General features: G+C 36.9%; 1 protein-coding gene and 1 long non-coding RNA gene across 4 annotated transcripts; one reads left to right on the top strand and one right to left on the bottom strand.

Moving 5' to 3' along the window:
• Positions 1–3,774: 3,774 nt before the first annotated feature.
• LOC307140841 (uncharacterized protein) lies at positions 3,775–9,155 on the bottom strand. 3 transcript variants are annotated; one of them, XR_013818286.1, is made up of 8 exons: positions 8,805–9,074; positions 7,840–7,916; positions 7,227–7,538; positions 6,776–7,093; positions 6,168–6,293; positions 5,287–5,339; positions 4,419–5,120; positions 3,775–4,157 (listed from the first exon to the last, which is right to left on the bottom strand). XR_013818286.1 is itself a non-coding variant. In XM_079840613.1 (7 exons), the coding sequence occupies exons 2-7, from the start codon at positions 7,907–7,909 to the stop codon at positions 5,115–5,117; spliced, it is 885 nt and encodes a 294-aa protein (XP_079696739.1). In that variant the 5' UTR covers positions 7,910–7,916; positions 8,805–9,155; the 3' UTR covers positions 4,276–5,114. The 3 variants fall into 3 exon arrangements, 1 of the variants encoding a protein (XP_079696739.1); XR_013818287.1 differs by having other exon boundaries at positions 4,524–5,120; positions 8,805–9,070; XM_079840613.1 differs by lacking the exon at positions 3,775–4,157 and having other exon boundaries at positions 4,276–5,120; positions 8,805–9,155.
• A 1,108-nt stretch (positions 9,156–10,263) lies between these two features.
• LOC307140842 lies at positions 10,264–13,893 on the top strand. The gene is made up of 7 exons (XR_013818288.1): positions 10,264–11,103; positions 11,694–11,767; positions 12,018–12,065; positions 12,149–12,232; positions 12,383–12,588; positions 12,756–12,915; positions 13,014–13,893. It is a non-coding gene; the product is annotated as an uncharacterized lncRNA (long non-coding RNA).
• Positions 13,894–23,774: the final 9,881 nt, after the last annotated feature.

Genomic DNA, 23,774 nt, shown 5'->3' with positions numbered 1-23,774 from the left:
TGCCCCTCCATCTTGAAAGTACATTAGCCAAAGAGGGACATACCCGTAAATTCAAGCTTCGCCTTTCGCGTTTTAACACTCAATGGTCGAATGTGGACGAGGTTGAACTGGAAGCCATGTTAATCTTGGACTAAATCGGCCACCGTAGGAGTTAAAACGAAATCGGAATTGAGAGGAACAGAAACTAATATTCACTGGATGGTCATATACCTTTTCACCACTAGATGGGGGAAAATATCACACAGTGTAGCTTCAAAGGGTAACTAAACCCTAAACCAACTTTTTTTAGTTAATGATCTGTAATACTGGGGCTTTATTAATGCTGTTCATTGATTCGAGTAAATGTTTTGACATTTGAGTATAAAGTGTTTTAATTCTATAAAATATGGTGTAAAACCCCCAAAGTGCTGCCCTCTTAAGGTTGAACGGTGGCTACTGCAGTTGAATTTTCCTATTGGACGTTGTGGTACATCGTGACGTAGGATGGTACCTCCAACGGCTCACTATCCGCGCCCCTGGCACGAGCTCACCACGCCCTCAGAAATGTTTCCCCCAATCACATGACGAGAACGGCTTCACTCCAGTATGAACTGTCATATTACATGAAGTAGAAACATTATGAATGAAACTGACTTGACACTTGCTTTAACATTGTATTGAAGAAAATACGGTTAAATAATGCAGTTGTCAGCAGTTGTCAGTACACGTCAGGCTTTTCTTGCGATATTATTGCCGCCCGTCATGTGTACAGATCATTTTCATACATGAGACACGCTTTCAAACTCTGACACGCAAGTGGTTGCCGCGGACGCAGATAGATTAGGTCAGTTCTCTTGCGCGGCTGCTTCACTAGCATCGTCTGCATCGGGAGTTAACGCAGTTTGAGCCAGCGGCTCGCATTGATAAGGCTCCGGGTTTTCACTTCAGGTGAAGGTAGGAGAAATGACCGCTCTGTTGCAAAGCTGGCGTCACTCCAGTCATTCTCCATCTTTGCGACTCGCGAGTCTGACAGCTGTCAATCAATCCGTCACTACGGGTCTCAGGTGCACGCCCTCCGCTCAGCCCCGCCCTCGGTTCATCCCCTCTGTCTCCGCTGGGCTCTGCCCACTTTTCCAGCATTTTTCAAAATTTGCCAGTGGGTGGAGTTAAGCTCTGAGCAGGGGTTTAGTTACCCTTTTTTTAAAGGGTTAGTTCACCCAAAAATGAAAATTCTGTCATTAATTACTCACCCTCATGTCGTTGGACACCCGTCAGACCTCCGTTCATATTCGGAACACAAATGAAGATATTTTAGTTGAAAGCTGATGGCTGAGAAAGGCTTCAGATAGGCCTCCATTGGCATTCAGTACATTGACACTTCCAAGATCCATGAAAGGCACTTAAAACGTCGTTACAAAGTCCATCTCACCACAGTGGCTCTACAATAATTTAACGATGCGACGACAATAGTTTTTGTGCGCAAAAAAAAATCAAAATAACACCTTTATCCAACTTGTTCTCGACTTCCGTGTGTGCCTCCACGACGCATGCGCGAGAATATGACGTAGCGCCGGCGTTCGGGAATCCATGAAATACACACTTAAGCCCCATTTTGAGAACTACGCCGAGACCTAAAGCACGATCAATGTAGAATCCAACAGCTTAGACACGCGCGTCTTCCTCTGCTCGTAAACAAATCGCTTCTGGGTCATATGTCCGAACGCCGGATCTGCGTCATATTCTCGCGCATGCGTCGTGGAGGCATACACGGAAGTCGAGAACAAGTTGGATAAAGGTGTTATTTTGATTTTTTTTTTGCGCACAAAAACTATTGTCGTCGCATCGTAAAATTATTGTAGAGCCACTGTTGTGAGATGGACTTTGTAACGACGTTTTAAGTGCCTTTCATGGATCTTGGAAGTGTCAATGTACTGAATGCAAATGGAGGCCTGTCTGAAGCCTTTCTCAGCCATCAGCTTTCAACTAAAATATCTTCATTTGTGTTCCGAATATGAACGGAGGTCTTACGGGTGTCCAACAACATGAGGGTGAGTAATTAATGACAGAATTTTCATTTTTGGGTGAACTAACCCTTTAAGGTTGTAGGAATTAAAAGGTTGACATTAATGAACTTGCTGAACAATAATTTGCTTTATTGAATATCTACTTTATCAGAATATCTTAAGAATACATGTTTGATTAGAATAATTCAATTCTTAATTTTTTTTTTTTTTTTTCTTCCTTGTCCATCAAAGCTTCACACTCCACCCCAGTAGTGGAAATGCATGTAATTGTATGTAATTCATGATTCAAAAACAAAGTAAAATCATTAATTGGCTTACCTGGTGACTCGATGAGGTAGGCCTACGAGTCGGCTAAAGGTCCAGGAAAAACACCTCTGGCCACTGGGTGGGTTTTACACCAATTTGACGCTGGGAGAATGCAGGGACATGTTTTTAAATTGACCAAATTAGGTTTGTAGATGTATCTTTCACGCTCTATGGCAGGCAGGGTGGACATTTACTTACTTAACCATCTTTTAGATGCAAAATTGCTTGCTGGGAAGTTTAGAGAATTTTCCCTGCAGGTTATTTATCTACTACTAGCGATCTTTTTCTCGTTTTTTTTCTTTTCTTTTTTGGCCTTACCCGCTCCTGAAGAAAACGCTTGAGAATACTGCCTTATAACCCCAGTGAGCAAGACAAAGGGGACTATGGTGAGAAAAACTCACTAGAAAGATACAAAGCAAACATATGAAATTTTCGGAAAGTATGTATATGCCAAGAAAGGAGAGAAACAGAACTGAAACAGAATGTTCGGTAGACTATCCATTTTTGCTTTGTCTTTTTATTCTCTGAAATTTTCTGGGGACCCCTTGTAACCTTCTGGAGGACCCCTGGGGGTCCCTGGACCCCAGTTTGGAAACCCCTGGTTTAGAGTTCTCTTTGCACTGTATATACGTCATCACTTGTGTTTTGTAAATAAATGCATTTGAACTTTTTCTTTGTGTACTGAGTGCTGGGACTGAGAACGGTTCAAAACGTTTCTTTGCCGTTGCTGACCTTTGATTTAAACCGTTAGGCCTACTTCCCATTTGCCCCTAAATCCAATTGGGAACGTAACTATATTTCTTTGTATAGTGTTTTATACAATACAGATTGTTTCAAAGCAGCTTTACTTGCTGCTTGTTGGTTCGGCATAAAAAATGTAAGTATAATTTGAAAAGCTGCATGGATAAGCAATACTGGTGTCCATGATCATTAAAGTTGTTAGAAGTTCTTTTTCAGCATTATTTACTTTGTTCATTTAAAACAAGAGGAGTGGAAAAACTCAATTCAAACATGTGTTACAGTAAAAGAAGAATATTAAAAATTGTCCAATACCCCCAGACCTTCCTCAAGTTTTGGCCTAAGCCAAATGTTTTCAAAATCAAGAAACACATCTGCCTTTTTTTAAAGAGGTGATACCAGTTATCCATGTGTTATGATAAGTTACAAAGTTTCCCTTTTCTTTTATTGCTGTACAGTAAAGAACCATTTTTGGTTCCCTGAAGAACTGCTTTGGGAAAGGTTCTTTAAAGAACCATTTTTTCCTAAGCATTTTATAGTATAAAGAACCTTTCTACACTAAAAAGAACCTTTTGCACAATGTAGGGGTTCTTTGGATATTTACAGTTCTTCATGGAACCATACACCTCGCCAAAGAACCTTTATTTTTTAAGAGTGTAAAAGCATCTCTACATGCTACATTTTACAAAGAGGCATATCTTTCATAATCATATTCAAAAATCAAGAATGAAAATATACACATCCTTTATTCAGAGCATTCCCACTTCAAAACCACAACATTCCTTGATTTAACGGGAATATCTTATTGGCACACAGTTGTATTCACAATTACAGTAATTACTGGGTAAATCACCACAACACAAATCATGTAATAATTAACTTAAAAAATGTGCTACTATTTGTTTGACAGTAATTATTTGTAGGGGTAAAGGTTAAATGACCAGTGATACAATGGCATAAGAACAAACATAATTACAGAAACTTTATTTGAAAAAGCAAAAAGAGTGAAAATGTGAACATAAAAAACTCACTTTTTACAGATCTATAGATTTTGAGATTTTGATCGCATACAAAATAAAAGTTTGTGTTTACATAACATATGTGTGTGTACTGTGTATAATTATTATGTATATATAAATACACACACATGCATGTATATATTTAAGAAATATTTGCATGTATACTGTATATTTAGTTTATCATATATATATATATATATATTTTTTTTAATAAAAAATATAACATGTTTTTCTGAAATATTTACATGCATGTGTGTGTATTTATATACATAATAATTATACACAGTACACACACAGATATCATGTAAACACAAACTTTTATTTTGGATGCGATTAATCGGTTTGACAGCACTATAATATGCCTTTTTTTATTTGTTAATTCAAAATAATCATGCATAATGAATCATGATTTCTGACCAGATACCATGTTGACATATTTAATTAATGTCAAATTAACTGTGACAACCATAGAAAAAAACATTTTGTAAAAATCTTTACTCAAATTTTCACCTCCATGGCTCTATAGACCCCAGTTTGAAAACTCCATGTTTACATGGATGTAGTGATGAATTTGTCAGGTACAGTGCTCCCTACATGCTCCCTAAACCCACATTTGTTTGTAAATGTAAAGAAAAGCGATAACACTTTACAATAAGGTCTCATTAGATAATGCATTAACGAACTTGAACTAACAGTGAAGTATTTCTTACATTAATTTACCTTTGTTAATGTTAGTTAATAATACAATACAGTTATTGTTTAAGATTAAGATTAATAAATGCTGTCAAAGGATTGTTTATTGTAAGTTCGTGCTAAATAATGTAGTGAACTAATGTTAACAAACAAAACCTTATTGAAAAGTGTTATTAGATATGTTAGGCTGTCATTACTTCCCCACATATTGCAAAAAGCTGAAGCAGCAGCCATTTTCTTTATGCCTTCACTTTTGCTTTAGTGAAATGGTGGCTCTGCTGACCATTGTGACTGTGCTGTATGAAAATCAGGGCTTAGTTTCAATTTCATCTGCTGATAGTGGAAGCTTCAAAGATTAGGGCTAAAAAAATACAAACAAACAAAAAAATACAAATAGAGAAGTCAATAACATAACTTATGAGCTAAAATAAATAAACAATGTGTTAACTATTAACTAATATTAAATTGTAATAATCATAATATTATTTTGATCTGTGCCTAAAAGCGGAAATGAACTGTGGGCCTACCGTGATGTTGCCTGTTTCCAGATCATCTTCAGCAGTATTTCCTGATTCATAACCTATTTAAAAACACATGTTGTATATTATTAATTGATAAGAAAAAGCTAGGGCACTTCAAGTGTCATTCCCAAACCCAGAGAGTGAGAGTGAGAGAGAGAGAGAGAGAGAGAGAGAGAGAGAGAGAGAGAGAGAGAGAGAACATCTGTTTCCAATGTTTATTAGAACAAGACAGAGTTGCTGTACTTTCCCACCACTCAGATTAGGCTAAGTATGAACACATGGAAAAGTGGGAAAGTGAAACAGAAATGATCCACAGAGAGAATCTATATTTCAAGCTGCAACTAATTGTTGAAACAGAAACAAAAATGTCTAACAGAGAGGATGTTTAACCCAACAACACCATTGTTAATATAAAATGACATGCATTTGAGTAACATACTTAGAATAGGATAGAGGGTAGAAGGTCGTCTACCATCTGTGAATAAATCCAGTGCAAAATTATATATCACTAATGACTACTCAAACCTCTATTGTTGAAGAACTTTTAATTAGAGAACTATAGAGAAGTGAAAACACCACTTCACCAAAAACCTATAGTTGACTGCAGCTTAACCTAAACAGAAGTCAATGACTATGACTTTATAAATCATGAAAAGGAAGTACTGTATGTGCTATCTGAGGTATTTCAGTAACGCAACAGTTCCCCTTAGACAAGATCTGCTGAGGCCTCTAGTTTCTAAACTTAAGCATTGCCACATTTCCCCTTTTGGCTGCGAAATCCTTACTCAGACATAATCACTGAAATGTGTATATAATAGAAAATAAGAGTAAACAACAATTCAGTTTTCAACAGTCTCTTTAGAACAAATGTTTAAGTATATACTCACGTTGAACATTTCTTTTTCGGAAACACAACAGAGCAAACAGAAGACCAACAATAAGTGATCCAATGACCATCACACCAGCGACAATGTGTGTTGTATTAGATGGTGAAGATTCCTTGTTAGAATCATCTGAGGAAACAATATACATACAATTGACACCAGCACATATTATCCATGACAATGTTGAAATATATATATACTGTACTACAAGATTTACTTTAGGACAATGGGCAGTTTTAGAAATGTGCTGACTCACAATAACCTGAGATATCTCTAGAAGCCTATGCAGATATGTGGCAATATCAGTGCTTTATTGTAAAACTGTAAATTACATTGCTAAGAAAAAATTATACTAATAAAATCCCATAATATGGCCAGCTCTCTACACATTTGCTTTGTCTCAAAACATGCCCACTGTCTTCACATTGAGAAAGTAGATCTTCAGAACTAATGATACGATTATGTAAACATTGAAACAGTGCTACTGTTAAACCTATTGACATATGGCTAAATATGTAAGCAAATCTTTTCAGCAGATAATTTTTTACACAACCTTCTAGCTATGTTATAAGCACTCAAATAAGAGATGGTAAGAAATAAAGCTTAATTACGCTTGGATGGTTTTGGGAGTAATGTGCTTTCTCCATCTTTCACATATTTGCTGTTAAAGACGATGCATGTAAATGGCGCCAGGCCCAAGTCAATAGACTTAAAAGTCAGTTTGCTAGACAAAGCCACAGATTTTAAACCATTGATGTCCTTGGTGGCTTTTGTCAGTTCTGAATTTATGGTCCAATTAGTTCCAGAACGGTCAAACCAATGGATGAAGCCTGCTGGGTAGCCATCAGTAGCATTGCAGTAAAGGTCGACGGGCCCTTGGTCTGGTATTTCATGAGGCCATGTGCTTGTGATTGGATTTTGGTACTTGGCTTTATTGAGTGGGGAAAAAACATTGAGAAGTGTCAAGAAAGCAGAAAGGTATTATAATAACCATTATTAAAACAAAATGGCTAAGAATTAGATTTTATTTTATTTGATATGACTGAAGAAATTAAATCTCACCTGTTACACTGATGCTAATTTGTAATGTTTTAACTCCACTGTCTGTTACAACCTTGTACAGATATTTACCCTCATCAGAAAACATAGTGTCAGAGAATTGCAGTGATGGATCCATTGCTTGGTTTTTAAGACAAAAGCGTTGATCTCCTTCTATTTTTCCCTCATGTATTATCAAAAGTGGCTTGTCCTGTGGGATTTTTGTTAAAATGACTGCAACTATTTTGATATCTTTAACACCTCTGAAAGAGCAGCTGATAACTGTGGTCTGAGCAACAATTCCAACTGTAGGTAGGCATTCCAAATCCCACAAATCTGTTGAACATAGAGTACAAACATAAAAACTGCATTATGGTATTTTAGTGAAAGCATAACTAAATAGTTAAAGGAATGTTCAGAGTTTGATACAAGTATATATTGTCAGAATCTGTGGCATGGTAACCACAGAAAATAATTTACAATTAAAAAAATAACTAACTTGCATTGAGCCCAGAACATTCTTTGAAACTGCTCTAAGCACAACAAACAATCTTAATCTCTACTGGATACAAACATTATTGTGACAATAATGCTACTATACAAATCCAATATATCTCTGAATATCAATGCATTGTACCTTCACTGGGCCTCACAGCAGGGATGAAGAGAGGAAATATTACAAGTACCATAACCATTACTGAAGACATGTTTACTCTGAAAGGAAAAGTAAAAATCGTTATCTTTACTATAGCAAAAGTTCAGGCTGGGTTTCAGCAAGCAATACTAAGTAGCCTACAATGTTATTGTTATTCAAATAAATAAAGCTTGGTCAGTAAATATGGTCAGAAAATGTTGTGCATTTCAACATGATACATAAATTATACATGGTGGATAAACATTGACATGCATAAGTAATTAATTTTAATAGAGATATTACATATTCTTAATGCTGATAATGATTTAAGAAGTAAATATGCAATATAATTAATAATAATATCAGCCTAATAAGAGTGCTAAATCATTACGTGTATTTATTAATTTACATCCATCTCCACATTCAAATTAGACTTATTTTTACCATCTGCAAACTACAACCTTTCTCTCTATAAAGTGTTACCCTTTCGCATTTTTCTAACCTATTGTAAATTATTAAACCAAAAGTTGCAACCTGCCTTCACTTGATCCTCCTGTTGTTCATTTTGTGCTGTTAGATAAAGTAACGACTTTATACACTTAATGAAAAGGGGTTGGTAGGGTAGCCTATAGCATATTACAATAGGCCTATATAACTATAATTTCAGTTATGTTGACGCATATGCGCAGCTTTTATTTCCGTGTATGAAACGCATTAATAGAAAAACCTACCAAATAGATGTTAAGAGCCATAGGGGTTACTCATGATTAATAAGAGTGGGATCAGTTTCCATTAATGTGCCCGAATACTGCCTCTGTGTTTTTAGCGGGTCAGTAGCCTATTTACGCGGTATTTGACCGCATTGTTTAGCCTACACTAAACCGTACAACACGTAGGCTACGGTTCAACCTTACGGATATTCAAAAATAACACCATCGAATATAGGCGAAAAATTAAAGAAAACTTACAGTGTAAATGCTCTTCAACTGGACAAGGAAACGAGAATACAACCTCTCGAAGCATGAAGGACAGCCTTTGTAAAGGAGATCTGCTTTCACTTTCAATATGACTGTAGACAAATCTTATGAGACACACCTACACGCAATAGCCTAACAACGAATCGTTTTACAAACCCTTTTCTCCTTTTGCAAGCAACTAGTGAAAATGAACTTTCTCCGTTGACTCGCAGCTCGAGTTCTTAAAACCAGGAAGTATGACCATATTAGCCAGGTTCTGTCAACACTGCATTGGCTCCCTATTAAATTGCATAGGGGTGAGCGGGGCACAACCTAACGCTTTTTGACTTTCTCAGTTTGTGTAAATCTACTTGGGGTTCAGAGTATTTATTTTTTCCCACATTAATGGCTGACATGTCTACTACAATTATGTGGTTTTGTTTCATTAATACAGTGTATACTTTTTTCTTGATTTACCCCGAAAGAATGGAAGTGAAATGTGACAACATAGGTAGGGTAGCCTACATTGCAACATGTGGTGGGGCACAATGTAACATGACCACATAACAGCTTAAAATGTTGATATAATCAAAAAAATATACAAGAAATAATAAAATAGTTTGTCAACAAAATACAATTATTAACTTTTTTAAATAAAATAGTCATTTTTTGAATCATTAAAAATATAAGCATTTTTGAGTTTGACTACAAACACATCATACAAACACATAATAATAATTAATCATTTCTGAACATTAACTCCAAGACATTATTCACTCTTTTCTTATGGTTTCTCAAAATAATTAATAAAAGTATAGAATATCATATTTCTAATAGGGGCTCATTGTAATGCAGTTAACGCACCCCATCTGCGCAACTGGGATTTAAACCAGGCTCTTGTCTTCTGCTGGTAAGATCAGCATTAAAGAACGATCTCAACTGTTAAATAAAAGATATTAAAATATTATCGGATCTGTCTTATTTTTAATAAACACAAAAAACAGAGATGAAAACTAAACTTAAGTGAGAAATGTCCAATACCCAGATAGCAAAAAATATCGGCACGGCTTCTTTTTGCCGCCGGCCCTAAGCTGTCCCGCTGGCGGTGATGAAACGTTTGCCGCCGAATACGTCACTCCCATTTCTTGCGAGATGCCGCGGCCGACTAGCCGTTACTACTCCGACATTTTTCTCTGGCGGTTGCCTCCGCCTAATGGACCGCGGCCGGCTGGCGGCAAGCCGCTGTGAAATACAAGGATTTCTACTCTCAAATTCGACCAGCCACGTTGGCTATGTTTGGCTTGTTGGGAAATAGAGTGGAACTGACAGCATTTTAACTAGTTCTCACATTTGAAGCGATTATAAAATCATAATAGCCTATATGTGAATTATATCAAATATTAGTTTTTTTTGCTCCAAAGCCATTAGGGTTTATAACAGATTCTTGACTCTTGATTCCATGATAAGGTTAGGTTTAGGAAATTACATTTAAATTTTCACTTGATTATTTGCATGTCGAGTGTGTTTAAACAGTGTTGGTCAATTTGACCCATAATGGATGTAATACTTTTTTTTTTTTTAGCATAATAGGAGGGTTAAGAAAGTTTGAAAGTTCATTTTAGGATAACACTTATTTTTGTATTGGCCTTTTTTCTATTTCTTTTTGGACTGACTTTAAAATAGACATGACAAAAAATTAGAACTAACTTCATGACATTTTACTTTGTTTTCAAAACCCATATTTTTCTGAAAAACAAAAATATATTATTAATTATTTAGGAAAAATTCTACATTCATAAGACAAGAATAACTCAAAAGAAGCCCTCTAATATTACCTCTTATAAAGCTGATTTTTACAATATTTGAAACCCTCTCAAACATGAGGTCGCAAAACAAAAAGCTTACAAAAACAGAAACCTGAAAGCTTTTCAATTTCATGTGACTGCCTTAATATTATAAAGTATTTTCTATCTCAGAATTCTTATTTTTATTATTTATTTTATATACAGTGTTACATTTGTTGTTATTCTTTGTTCTACATATTCGGAACTGTACCACAATGCTTTATTATTTTTATTTTTCTCTCATTGTACTTTTTGTATTGTACTTGTCTATACATGTACTAATTTAAATAAAAATAAAATAAAAAAAACAGAGAAGTACCTCCACCGGCCGAGAGGGGCAGTATACTTAAAAAAGACGGAAGACAAACCGGTAAAACATACAGATTTACCAACAGCGGCCGCTCATCACATGGTTTTAGTATTTGAAGAGAGGAGATCAGAAAATATCCTCGACTACGAGCGTTTAAGTAAGTACATGTTTCCTTTTTGTGTCACACAATATTATGTTCATTTTTGATGTATATACCGGTAGGTTGTTTTAATTAGTTTGTTCAGACACGCACGCTGATATAGTGCACAATACACAGTGTTAGCTAACACGTGCTGTTTCGCCTTTTTTACACACTGAGTTCAAGCATGTTCTACATGTTAAAATGTATCTAGCTACTGTAGGTAAGTTAGCCAAAGCTTTACATCTAGAAAGACTTAAGTTTAACTTTTGGTGTTTTCTAACAAAACAGAATGATGTATATAGGTTATTTAAATTATTTTGTTAGTCCGAACAAGCATGCTGCTAACGTTAGGTCAGTTTTAGCAAGTGTTAGCTAACATGTGCTGTGTTGCTACTGTTCTTCTAGCATTTAAGGTCATTTATGAGTTATTTCTCTGAACTGCTGTACTTATTATGTTTGAGGACAATGCAGTTTACTTGAATCACTACACTGAATGAATACATTTTACTGTTCCACATTTGGCTGACCAGTTTTTCCCCCCACAGCATAGCTACTGTATATTCTGTATTTAACGTTAATGCGGTTTTGTTCACATTTTCTTGCAGATACCTTGACCAGAGCACAATCGGTTATCTTCATCCAAGAGACCTATTGTTGGACAATCGTTTCGGCTTTCAAGGTAAATAAATTGTTAGTCACAATGTCTAGTTACTGGGCTATAAGGAGAAGAATATTGAAAGGAGTTGAGATGGACAAACAGGAAATTGCAGATGTTGGAAACTTTAACAGTATGGAAAATTGTGCCTGTAGTTGTTGATATATATATATATATATATATATATATATATATATATATATATATATATATATATATATATATATATATATATATATATATATATAATTAAAATAAAATATTTTTTATGTAGATTTCCAGAATGAGAACCAAGCCCTGAGGGAAAGCAATGCACGAGCAGGTGAGAACATGCACTCTTTCTTAAATTTTACTTTTTTGACTGTGATGTAGGTCCAAAATTACCAAATGCCTTTCATTTTGTAGCTTCGGATGACAGCGGCTCACTTCATGAGCAGGTGAAGCAAGTTGGGACAATGTTGACGACGTTTGCTCGTACTGGGCAATCAGGTACAACTTGCAAACAACACCTGTGGTTGTTGGTTTAATTCCCACTGGGGCCACCTGTACATGTAGTAGACCTAGTTGTAAATGTCATAGTTTAGTAGTTGAGGGACCAGGACTGACTGCTTTATTCTTTTATTCTGTGAACCCCTGTAGGTGCAGATCAGACCCTAATGCTGCGACGTCTTGGAGAGTTTGGCGATGTTGTGCATAGCATGGACAACAAAATGGACACTATGCTGCAACATTTCAGTGCCAATGTGTCTTTTGGAGAGTTATCCCTGCCAGGGGGTCTGTTACTCCCCCTAGACAACCCATTTGGCGTTGCTTGACAACAGTTTGAGGCAGGATAAAGAGCTCCAGTAAGTGTGCTGATTTTGTTTATAATGCTGTAGGGTAATCTAAAAAGTAAAATTTAAGATTGTACACTGCATATTCTACAGTCTGAATCACAGCCTGTCACATTTTTATATTTATGTATGAGAAGCTTCAGAGATATGTAATTTGTAACACTTTTTTGTATTTTCAGCTTCGGTTTTTGGCAATCAAATGTGGGAGGGACCTAAAGACAACCGTGTGGCGAATGCTTTAGAGTATCTTCTCTAATCACCTTTCCATTAATACAACCTGGACGGGTGTAGGGGATAAAGCATGTTTTAGAGACATGTTCCTGAAGACCATTGTTCAAAGTAATATATATATAAATATATAAATTTGTTATATATTTAAGTAGATGTGTGTGGCCTTATGACATTCACATGGAATGACAGATCTGTATTTTCTACAGGAGCCATCCGGAAGAACCCGGCGACCCAGGATGCCACTGATGAGGCGGTCCAGGTTAGCGCTATGCGTTACCTGAAAGGAGCATCTGATCGTGAAGGTGGAAAAAGACGCCGCACAGCTGAGAGGGACCCACAGCCGACCTCTTACACCTAGGCTGACTACTGACACCTGGAACCCTTTCTTTATCCTGCAGTCAGTAACATCAAGACCCCTAAAGAAGCCAGAAGTTTCAGGCTACACTCACCCAATCCACACTGTTCACTGTGGAAATTACTTTTTTTTTATTCCCTGTGACCCTGCCTTGAAGGCAGCTCCTTGGATAGATATGGGATGGCGAGGTTGTTTGTCCTTTATATAGGCGCACAAGAAATCACTGAAGATAAGCCAATTTGCGCTGCCTCATTCTGGAGGTCGGGGAAAACCGGAGAACCCATAGTCAGGCTTGTTATAATGTTCTGTTCTACTACTGTTCTATTCTTCTCCAGAGCTTTACTCTAAATTATTACCATTTATGCTATTGTTAGAAATGGCTTGTTAAATGTGATGTTATACCTCGATTTATTTGGTATCCTGCACATTCTTTGGTACCAAATATCCTCATTATTTGATATAATATTTAATGGTAATTCTTTTCATCCCAGAGCTGACCTATTTGTTATTAACAAATATTGTAAGTGTTATAATTTGCTTGTAAGGCTGTTTTTTTTTTTTTTTAAACCAAAATTTAATTGGAAACATGCAGGTTCTTTAGTAAATGTTTTTTGTTATTTATAGGCCTATTTAAGCTTATTTATTGTCTGTTATATTTAATTTATATTATCTTGTATCATTGACAGTTAATGTACTTTGAAATGTGGAATAAAAATGCCAAATGGGAATTTATCTGGTTTGTTCAATTATTATCCATCATAAACTGCATGTTACAAATATATGAATAATAAATAAATATATATATTATTTATTACACAATAAGCGGAGGCAGATCGTTCGAAAAAAGCGTTTGCCTCCGCCGGGCCGCCTTCTGGTATAAAGGCGGCGGAACGGCGGTTTGCCTGCGGGCCGGCGGCGGTACGAAGGCGGTAGGAAGCCGGCTGCCGCTTTTAAAAAGCGGCTGCCGCCGGCGGTGCGCCGTCAAACATGTTTGCGATTACGCAATTCTGACGCTTCTACAGCCGCCGGATCACCGCCGGTGGTCCGCCGACTCATTGCTATCTGGGCAATACTTTTGCTATGGTTAAAAACATGTTCAGTAATATCTTCCAGAGATTTTTTAATGTTGGCGCTATTTTTTTCTCTCTAAATAATGTTGATATGGCAACTAGTAAATACACTAATTTTCGTCATTCTGGCATGTGTGGAAAGGGTTAAAACATGCGTGTTACAACTAACCCCGCGTTAGGTTGTGCCCCGCGCTCCCCTACATTTTAAAATCTTGCTTATTACAGAGCACTGAATGGCTTATTACAGAGCACTGAATGGCTTATTACAGAGCACTGAATGGTTTAGCTCCCGAGTAGGTACTTGAGCGAGCTCTTAACGCATTACACTCCATCACGTTTATTGCAGTCTCAAAACTATGGCCCGTTGATAATACCTAGGTCCTGACTCCTAGGATATCAAAATCAACTGCTGGCGGTCGATCCTTTTCCTATTTAGCACCTAAATTCTGGAACAGTCTTCCTAGCATTGTTCAGGAAGCAGACACACTCTCTCAACTGCCGCGAGAGCGATTCGAGAGCAGCCGGTGCAGTTTCTCCAGAGCAGCTGCATGAGGCTGCACGGACTCTGATGACACAGTCCAAGATTGGCCAGATTTACCGCATGACAGCGATCACGTGTGTTTCGTGTTTATTCTAAAACCTTCAGCTCCACTAATGCGCACAAATCTGTTTTTTTATAACAGTAAAACCTCCTTTCATGTAGTCGCGATGTTATATTGTCATGTTTATCAAAATAAAACTGATTAAAAACGTAGACCCCACTTCATTGATAGTGTAGGCCTGTTGAACTTTATTCTTGAACAAACAGACGCTGTATTAAGCAGTACATAAAGTATTTACATGACAATAATGTCGAAACATCTGTGTATTGCCAAATATTGCATTTATTTCAGCTGATATTAAGTATGCAAACTGCGGGAAGCAGAAAGTGTCCGACTTCACGTCTCCGTTTGCAGGTCCTCCCCGCCTGCACACTACTCTCATTGATCAGTTGCATCCAGCCGCAGCCGATGTCGAACACACCTATTATGAATGAAACTTACTTGACACATGCTTTAGTAACTAGACAAAGACTAAGTGAACAAGAGGAACTTAAATAGTGAATACAAACAAGATAGTTAAACAGACACAGCTGAATTAAATGAACTCATAATGGTAGTGACCATGGAAACAAGGAGTGGCGGGAAACTGAACAAAGGAACAAATAAAACACAAGAAAAAAAGACAATTGGAGGAGAAAGCACCAACTGGACTGAATGTGTAATAATTTTGAGTATGTGTGCTCAAGTGGCACGTGTGTCATCAGACAGGACTGTTGCTGCACCAACTGTTTTGTTCATGCTGTTGGTGACATAAAACTAAGACCTACAATATTTCTTGCAGGTTATAACATCATAACATCATATTTTTTCAGCCCCCTGAAATATTTGTTTGTGTTAGGGTATAATCTGCTGGAAGTGGTAAGATATTTGCAGCGATGGTTTCGACAAGGTACATGAATCTCCGGTCTGTGATTTAGGCCTAGGTTTAAAACAAATGTGATGTCTTTCACTCTTGTCAAATAAACTCTTCTCCTCTTAGGATGAACACAAAAATAAAGGTAATTATAATGGGGATTGGTTGTTTTTCACAAAAACACAGCACAGCACAGATGCACAAAGAAACTACAGCCAGGACCACAACCTGGCTAAAGTCCAAAGTCTTGTGGTCAAGTTGACATTTTGGGAACTGCAGCTGTATCCTTCCACTAAATAGTCCCTTGTTGACTTTTGTCCTCTCTGTGGTCTTCTAGTCACTCCCGCATTCCTTCAATCTGCCTACATAGTTGAGTGCTCTCTTTTGTATTTCCCTTGTTTTTCATTGCATTCATCATAACAACTCCCTGGCAGAAGACTAGACTTTCGGGAGGCTTTTGCATCAATTAGCAATTTTTTTTTTTAGAGAGAAAATGGAGGAGAAGTGAAACCTTATAAATGCAATATAAAACATTCTTTAGATCATTTGTTAACCTGGACCACAAAACCAGTCATAAGTCGCACGGGTATATTTGTGGCAATAGCCAACTATACATTGTATGGGTCAAAATGATTGATTTTTCTTTTATGTCAAAAATCATTAGGATATTAAGTAAAGATCATGTTCTATGATTATATTTTGTAAATTTCCTAGCATAAATAACATGATAAATATTTAGACTTTTTTGCACCCTCAGAATTCAGATATTAAATATTGGCCTATCCTAACAAACCATACATCAAAGGAAAGCTTATATGATTGACCCTTATGTTCACATTTAGTCATTTAGCAGACGCTTTTATCCAAAGCGACTTACAAATTAGGGCAATAGAAGCAGCTAGAGCAGTCGAAGGGCAACAATATCAGCAATATGCAAGTGCTGTAACAAGTCTCAGTTAGTCTAGCACAGAACAGATTTTTTTTTAATTTTATTTTTTTAAATAAATTAGACAGACAGACAATGAATAGAATGATAAGTGTTATTTTCGATCGGTCAGGTGTTGCTGGAAAAGATGTGTCTTTAGACGTTTTTTGAAAATGGGTACAGACTCGGCCGCACGATTCAAGCTTCAAGCTCTAAAATATTTGATCAGGAAGAAATAGAGTAAATACTATTTTTTTAAATCCTTATTCTTAAAGGTAGGGTAGGTAAGAATGATCTAAAACACTTTTGTCCAAATATGTTTAAACTTTCTTTATATTCTAATACATAATTAAAATGTAAGTACTCTGAAAAAGAGAGTATAAAAATCGAGTGACTCTAGACTTTTTAATCTGCAATAAACACCGCTCATTATTTTTGTTCTGGCCGAAACAAGTGATTGGCTTGGGCGCCTGTCACTCTCTCTCGCTACCATGGCTACCACCCCTTTTGCTACAGGATCTGCCCACATGTGCGCACCCCAGTGTTGCCAGGTCGGGCTACTTCCACACTGTTGCCGCGGGCTGTTTTTCATGTCCGCGGGTTGAAGCGACCCCAATTATGTGATATTTTGCCCCGGGATTTGCGAATTTTAGCAGGCAGCCCTACCAAAAAGGCACATATTTTACCCCCCAAATGCGAGTTTTACCGGAGAAACACGATTGGGCTTGTTTTGGGCTAGTTTTGAGTAGCAATTGGGCGGATTTTGTTGTGAAAACCTGATAACCCTGGCGCACCCGTTTGATTTGAGTTCAAGAGGCTGTATTTCTGCTGGACATGTAATCTTTCATTTTGAGTATACATTTTTTTGGTTTATGTTTTCATGAAGCATGTATCACTAGCACACGTAGCTGCCTAATATAGCTAACATAACATTACTTAGCATAAAGTTACAATGTTATACACTTAGCGAACCATTAGTAGAGATGATAAATACTCAATATGCTTAGCTCAAGTTGATCGCTGTCGTGTTGAATTTCGCAAAATGTAACTTTAGATAACAAAATGCATGTGTAAAAGCTAGTACACCGCATCCAGGAACTTTTTTTAGAACTAAGTCAGCTTTAGCTACTACCCTCTGTCTAAACTCTTTCAGCTGATGGTCGGCGTGGCGCATTCATGTGTTTTGGGGGTGTGGCTTTGGAAAGAGCCCAGAAGGGAGAATGTGGAGTGAATGGAAATAATGAGCTGTCTTTAAAACAGTCGTGAGAGGTCTACAGACACTCAATTTTCATACTTTCTTTTTCAGAGTACTTACATTTTAATTATGTATTGATATATAAAGAAAGTTTAAACAAATTTGGAAAAAAAAGTTTTTTAACCAAATCCTACCTACCCTACCTTTAATCCTTATCCAGTAAATTACGAAATACTGAAAAAATGGGGCCTTTGAGGTTGACGATCTGACCAATCATAAATCGCAGTCCGTAATTTTGTCTGTCAAAGCAGTCAGGAGTGTTAGTAGATAGATTAAAGCATTAGTTCACTTCAAAATGAAAAAAAATCCTGATAATTTGCTCACCCCCATCTCATCCAAGATGTTTATGTCTTTCTTTCTTCAGTCGAAAAGAAAATACGTTTTTTGAGGAAAACATTCCAGGATTTTTCTTCACATAATGGTTTTCAATTGCAACCAAAATGTTGAAGGTCCAAATCAATGCAGTTTCAAAGAGCTTTGAAGGGCTTCAGAGACGAGGAATAGGGTCTTATCTAGCGAAACGATCGGTAATTAAAAAAAAAAATACATATGAATATACTTTTTAACCTAAATAACTCATCTTGCGCTGCTCTACGGCCGCCAGTGATTGCACAATCACGTTGAGACTTCACACTAGACGTAGGCGAAAGTACCTCCCAACCAAATGTGCGAGGGCTAATACAAACGTCCTTTCCCAAAAAACACTCCATCTTCAACTTCAAACATCGTTGTTTGACCTTTTTTTTTGTTAAAGGGCATTTGTATTAGTCTTCACATGTGCGCTTTGTAAACACGGGGGCGGTGCTTATGCCTACGTCTAGTGTGATGTTTTCAACGTGATTGCGCAATCACTGGCGGCCTCAGAGCAGCGCAAGATGAGCAATTTAGGTTAAAAAGTATATATATATATATATATATATATATATATATATATATAATTTTTTATTTTTTTATTTTTCTATTCCTCGTCTGGGAAATTGAAATTGCATTGATTTGGACCTTCAACATCTTGGTTGCAATTGAAAACCATTATGTGAAGAAAAATCCTGGAATGTGTTCCTCAAAAAACTTAATTTCTTTTCGACTGAAGAAAGAAAGACATGAACATCTTGGATGAGATGGGGGTGAGTAAAATAAAAGGACATTTTCATTTTGAAGTGAACTAATCATTTAACGTTGTTGGACTTGATCTTGAAAAACGGTGTGTATTGACGTCTTTTCGTGGTTGAAACAACATTTATTCTGATGTTCATTCATGTTTCTTTGATGCTATAAATTAACTAGAAGGAACGATCGGTTCATAAGCAGCTTTAACTGAGGCACTACATCGATCAGTCACAAGTTCACATTAAAGAGCCACAAAATGGAATTTATTGTTTAAATTTCTTTTTAAAAGACTTTTAAGAGACTTTGTTTCATATCAAAAGTAACCTGCTCTGTCCTGTCTGTTGGCGCGTTATCAGTGTTCTCTTTGCTCCTTAAGTATTTTCACTGCGTGAGAACATGATGTGTGGCGTGAAAGTGCCATGGCTTGTCAGACACAGCAATAGTAACTAAATGGTAAATGGTAAATGGACTGCATTTATAAAGCGCTTTCAACAGACCCATGGGCCATGGCCATCCAAAGCGCTTTACATATTGCCTCACATTCACCCATTCACACACCGACGGCAGTGTCAGCCATTCAAGGTGCCGTCCAGCTCGTCGGGAGCAGCTGGGATTAGGTGTCTTGCTCATGGACACCTCGACACTTGGTCAGGTGGAACCAGGGATTGAACCACAAACCTTCCGGTTTGTAGACAACCTACATGAACCACTGAGCCACTGCCTAAAGGAGGCGGGTCTTTGTGAACGGTCAATTACAGGCGAGGAACGAGGAGTGAGGAAACTTCCAGAGGAGTCATGAGTGAGGATGCACATGGTGTATATGCAGAAGTCAGTCTTGTCGAGAAGCATGGCGCACATATAAATTATCCTCCCCATCACATCTGTCACAATAATTTTAATGTATGCTTTACCCTTGGTAAAATAGTTAAAATAAACCATATATCACCAACAGGGGATCTTGCTATATTATAATTATTTATTAATTTCTTTAATAACCAAATTTCAACAACTTAAGGGCAGATCCCTTGAGAGCAGCTGATAATGCTTTAGTAACACTCAAGTGATCAAGCTTTTCTTTCAGTTCCTCCGTCTTCAATTTATTTCCTTGCAGCCTTCCCTCGCATCTTACGGGGGTGGAGCTGAGACGTGAGGAAAGGAAAGGAAGCGAGGAAAGGAAGCGAGGATGCACAAATGAGAAATGAGAAGCACCAATACACTTGCAGACTTCCCAAAGCACTTCCTCTCTGAGGAATCATCTCCGCTATTTTGAAGTGCGTTCAACTTTGTGACGAGGGTGAAGGGAAGTTTATTTGGACAGACCCACAACCTCTCGATTTTGACAGAGGGAGCAAGTCTACTCAATATGTACAATTCAGGCAGACCCATAGAGACAATGCAACATTGTGACATCACAGCAGATTCATTTAAACACATTGCAACATATTAGGTTATGCCAGAAGTGGGCACTCAACTGCAACATAAGTAATGACATAGGCCTACATGGAGGGAAGTTAGTGAGAGAAGGGCATAAAAAAACTGGACTTAAACGCAGCCCAGGGCCTACAAGTTATCAGCCACATTAATGCGTGTGACCAATAGCTATGGAATCATACAAACTGCAAATATTATACCTTGCTATGAGTAAATTACTTGTTTATGAAAAAAGACTCCAAATGGAAAAGAATGAACATAATGGGGTGATTTCCTATGCGAAATTAATTAATTCTTTGGAGTGGGTTCACTATTTCTAACCGCTCCAAATCATAATCTATTCATTTTGAAACTGAATCTCAGCCTAAATCTCAGCGTGTGTGAGGTCAAAATTCCGGCCGGGTCATAGATATGTATACGTAGATTCCTCATTCAAGCGATCCACGCCATGATCCATGCAGGCACTAATGAGGAATCTATGTATATATCTATGACCCGGCCGGAATTTTGACCTCACACACGGGAAGTGATGGCAGTCTGCAGAGCTGAAGCGTTCGTCTGATATGAGGTGATATATTTGCATAAATACCGCTCGTTTCGTGTCTTTAAGGGGCTATATGCGTTTTTCTGAAATTTAAACTCGCGACTGACACCTGTGGCCAAAAAATAGAACTGCTCTTATTTTCTGCTCGCTCTCGCAGCGGTGGTGACGTCACATCCGCAGACAGCGCGGGAAAAAACGACCTGCCAGAAAATAGGAAAAATAGGATACAGGCTTATAGGTGCACCCACTGTGAGCGGACAAGGTGTCAGTATGCTCATCAGGAGATGTTTGAGTCATAAATGGTAAAATAAAAAGGCTATTGTTACGTTTATTTTTGGGGAAAAGTTGCATATAGCCCCTTTAATGCCGCGTTCCAGGCAACCCGTAACCCGTGTTTTTCCAACCTTCTACCCGTGAAAGTGGACTGGAACGGCAGCCAAACCCGTGACTTACCACCCGTGAACTTGTACTAGATCGATGTACTCCCAGTTACGAGTTTTGACGTCACATAGCCCGCGAAGCAACAATGGCAGCCCCCTACGGTTGCAGTGTTTATGAAACAAATATACAAATAACGTAAAATAAAAGGTATAACAGCTTTTCTTGCCGTCTGCGCTGTTTTTCTCCTCCGTTTCCCTCAAATAAGCAAGGAGTAAGCACCTTTGGCGATAGAAATTATTGTAAATGAGCATACACCCCGTACGGTCCGACATGCTTTGTTTACATCAAACTACCACACAATTCATGCGCTCAGGCAGTTTGGCGTGACTTTGCCTGGAACACTACAAAGTCGTGAGTCGTGGTTTGAAGTTGTAATTTACGGGCTCAAAAACCTGCCTGGAACACAGCATAAGACATCAATGTGTCGTCACGAGCCGCGGGGTTTAATTTGAAGTTGTCTGTCCATGTTTTTTTTTTACTCTAATAGAGTTCGACCCCATTGACAAGCATTATATGAGTGACACACAGCAACGGTTGGAGTTAAAAATCTTCATTTGTGTTCTACTGAAGAAACGAAGACACCTACATCTTGGATGCCTTAGGGGTAAGCAGAAAAACATAAAATTTTCGTTTTTGGGTGAACTATCCCTTTAAGCCATATCAAAAAATATAGGAGTGCCTGTGCATTATATATACAGTATATGTCATTTATTTAATATATACAGCACAAACATTTTCCAACAAAACATTGTACAAACAAGTATGTTCTGTCAAATGATAAACATATATTAACATATATTGCTCAACAAGTTCCGTTTGTCACAGATTCAGTCTATGATATTGTTGGGATTCTGTCTTTAATGAGAGAGAGAGACAAAAGGCATTAAATACTGATGTAACAAAAGAAAAAACAATATTGTATATATTTAAAAAAAACCACACAAAAATAGCTCAGTGTTTCAGTCAGATGAAAGTAAAACTGAGCCTTGAAGATGGACATTTTTTAAGTAATGAATCTTGTAAAGTTGGAGTATCTTATCCTGTTTACTATCATGTAACCTGACACTATTCAAAATATGTTTTTGGTAAGCCATCTGATAACCTGTCTGAACAGGAATTTCAACTGGCATTACATTTCCAAAATGTTTGTTGAATAGGTCTATAGTAAAAAAGTAGAACCATTCAAAACTGTCTTTTGTTCTTTAGCGAAGAAAGAAAATAGGGTAAAGTTAAATCTAGAAAGTATTTAACTGCTCTTAGATCAACAAACTAATTTTTGACATTATAAATTAACACATAAAAGTTGCTGTAACATAAAATGTTAATGGCCTGTTTATATTCATTAATTAAAAACAAAAATCACTGTATATTAAAACAGAGACATGCAGATTGAAACACTTGACACTGAAGAGTTCACCATTTTTTGTAAAAGATGAAAATATACATTAAAACAAAAAATACATTGTTAACTTCAATCAAAGCCAAAGTTAATCATTTAAAGTCTAGTTTAATGTTTCATTTCTGGGTTCTGCATTTTTAAAGTTTAGTTTCATTATTACTCAGGTCTTTGTTGATCGTGTTTACATTTGTTCTTGTTTTCCCAGTCTTTCCGTGTCTCATGACTCCTGTGACAAGTCATGACTTGAGGCATGAATAAAAAGCAAAGAAACCACTGGCCTTTGTGTTTCTGGGGTTCAAAACCTCACCTGGCCAAAAGAAGCCTGTTATCATCATCATCATTATCATCATTATTATTATTATTATTATTATTATTATTATTATTATTAATATTATTATTATTATTATTATTATTATTATTATTATTATTATGTCCTCCCATATTCCAATGAATGAAATCAAATGTAAATGAACAAGTATGACTGTTGTGAACATTCTAGTGGTGTTGCAATGGAAGAAATTTTGATCCCTGTATTTAAGATTAAAGCCTACCTTCACCGGGCCTCACAGAAAAGATGAGATGGAAAAACAAGTTAACGTGAGACCATAAAGCATTAACAGAACAGACATTTTTCTGCCCTCAAATGAAAGTAACTAATAACCTCTTGTGAAAAAAGTTCTCTTGCACCCCAATATTGCCAAAAGTCATATAAGATGATAAACACACTGTCACATGCTTACACAAGTATAAATTTAATCTTTAATTTAATAAAAGTAATCACTGCAGCGCTATTCTAAAGACAACACAAGTAATTATGAAATTACATATAAATACTTAAGTGTCAAAAAAGGCTATCTTAAGTTTAACTAATTGCATACTATACTAAACTATACTACATTTTCATTAAATTGCAAATAACATGCAATTGTCAGACAATATTACATTAAATTCCTACTTAAATAGGCTATTGTTTTTTAAGATTATT

Source organism: Gobio gobio, assembly GCF_949357685.1.
Source record: "Gobio gobio genome assembly, chromosome: 17".
Taxonomy (NCBI): domain Eukaryota; kingdom Metazoa; phylum Chordata; class Actinopteri; order Cypriniformes; family Gobionidae; genus Gobio; species Gobio gobio.
This window is presented reverse-complemented; position numbering and strand designations above follow the sequence as displayed.

Excerpts from the sequence above, each read along its gene's own strand:
- LOC307140841 (XM_079840613.1), bottom strand. The coding sequence starts at position 7,909 with ATGTCTTCAGTAATGGTTATGGTACTTGTAATATTTCCTCTCTTCATC. Across the intron at positions 7,539-7,839 it reads TGCTGTGAGGCCCAGTGAAG|ATTTGTGGGATTTGGAATGC; the intron begins GTACAATGCATT and ends TATGTTCAACAG. Across the intron at positions 7,094-7,226 it reads AATTAGCATCAGTGTAACAG|CCAAGTACCAAAATCCAATC; the intron begins GTGAGATTTAAT and ends CACTCAATAAAG.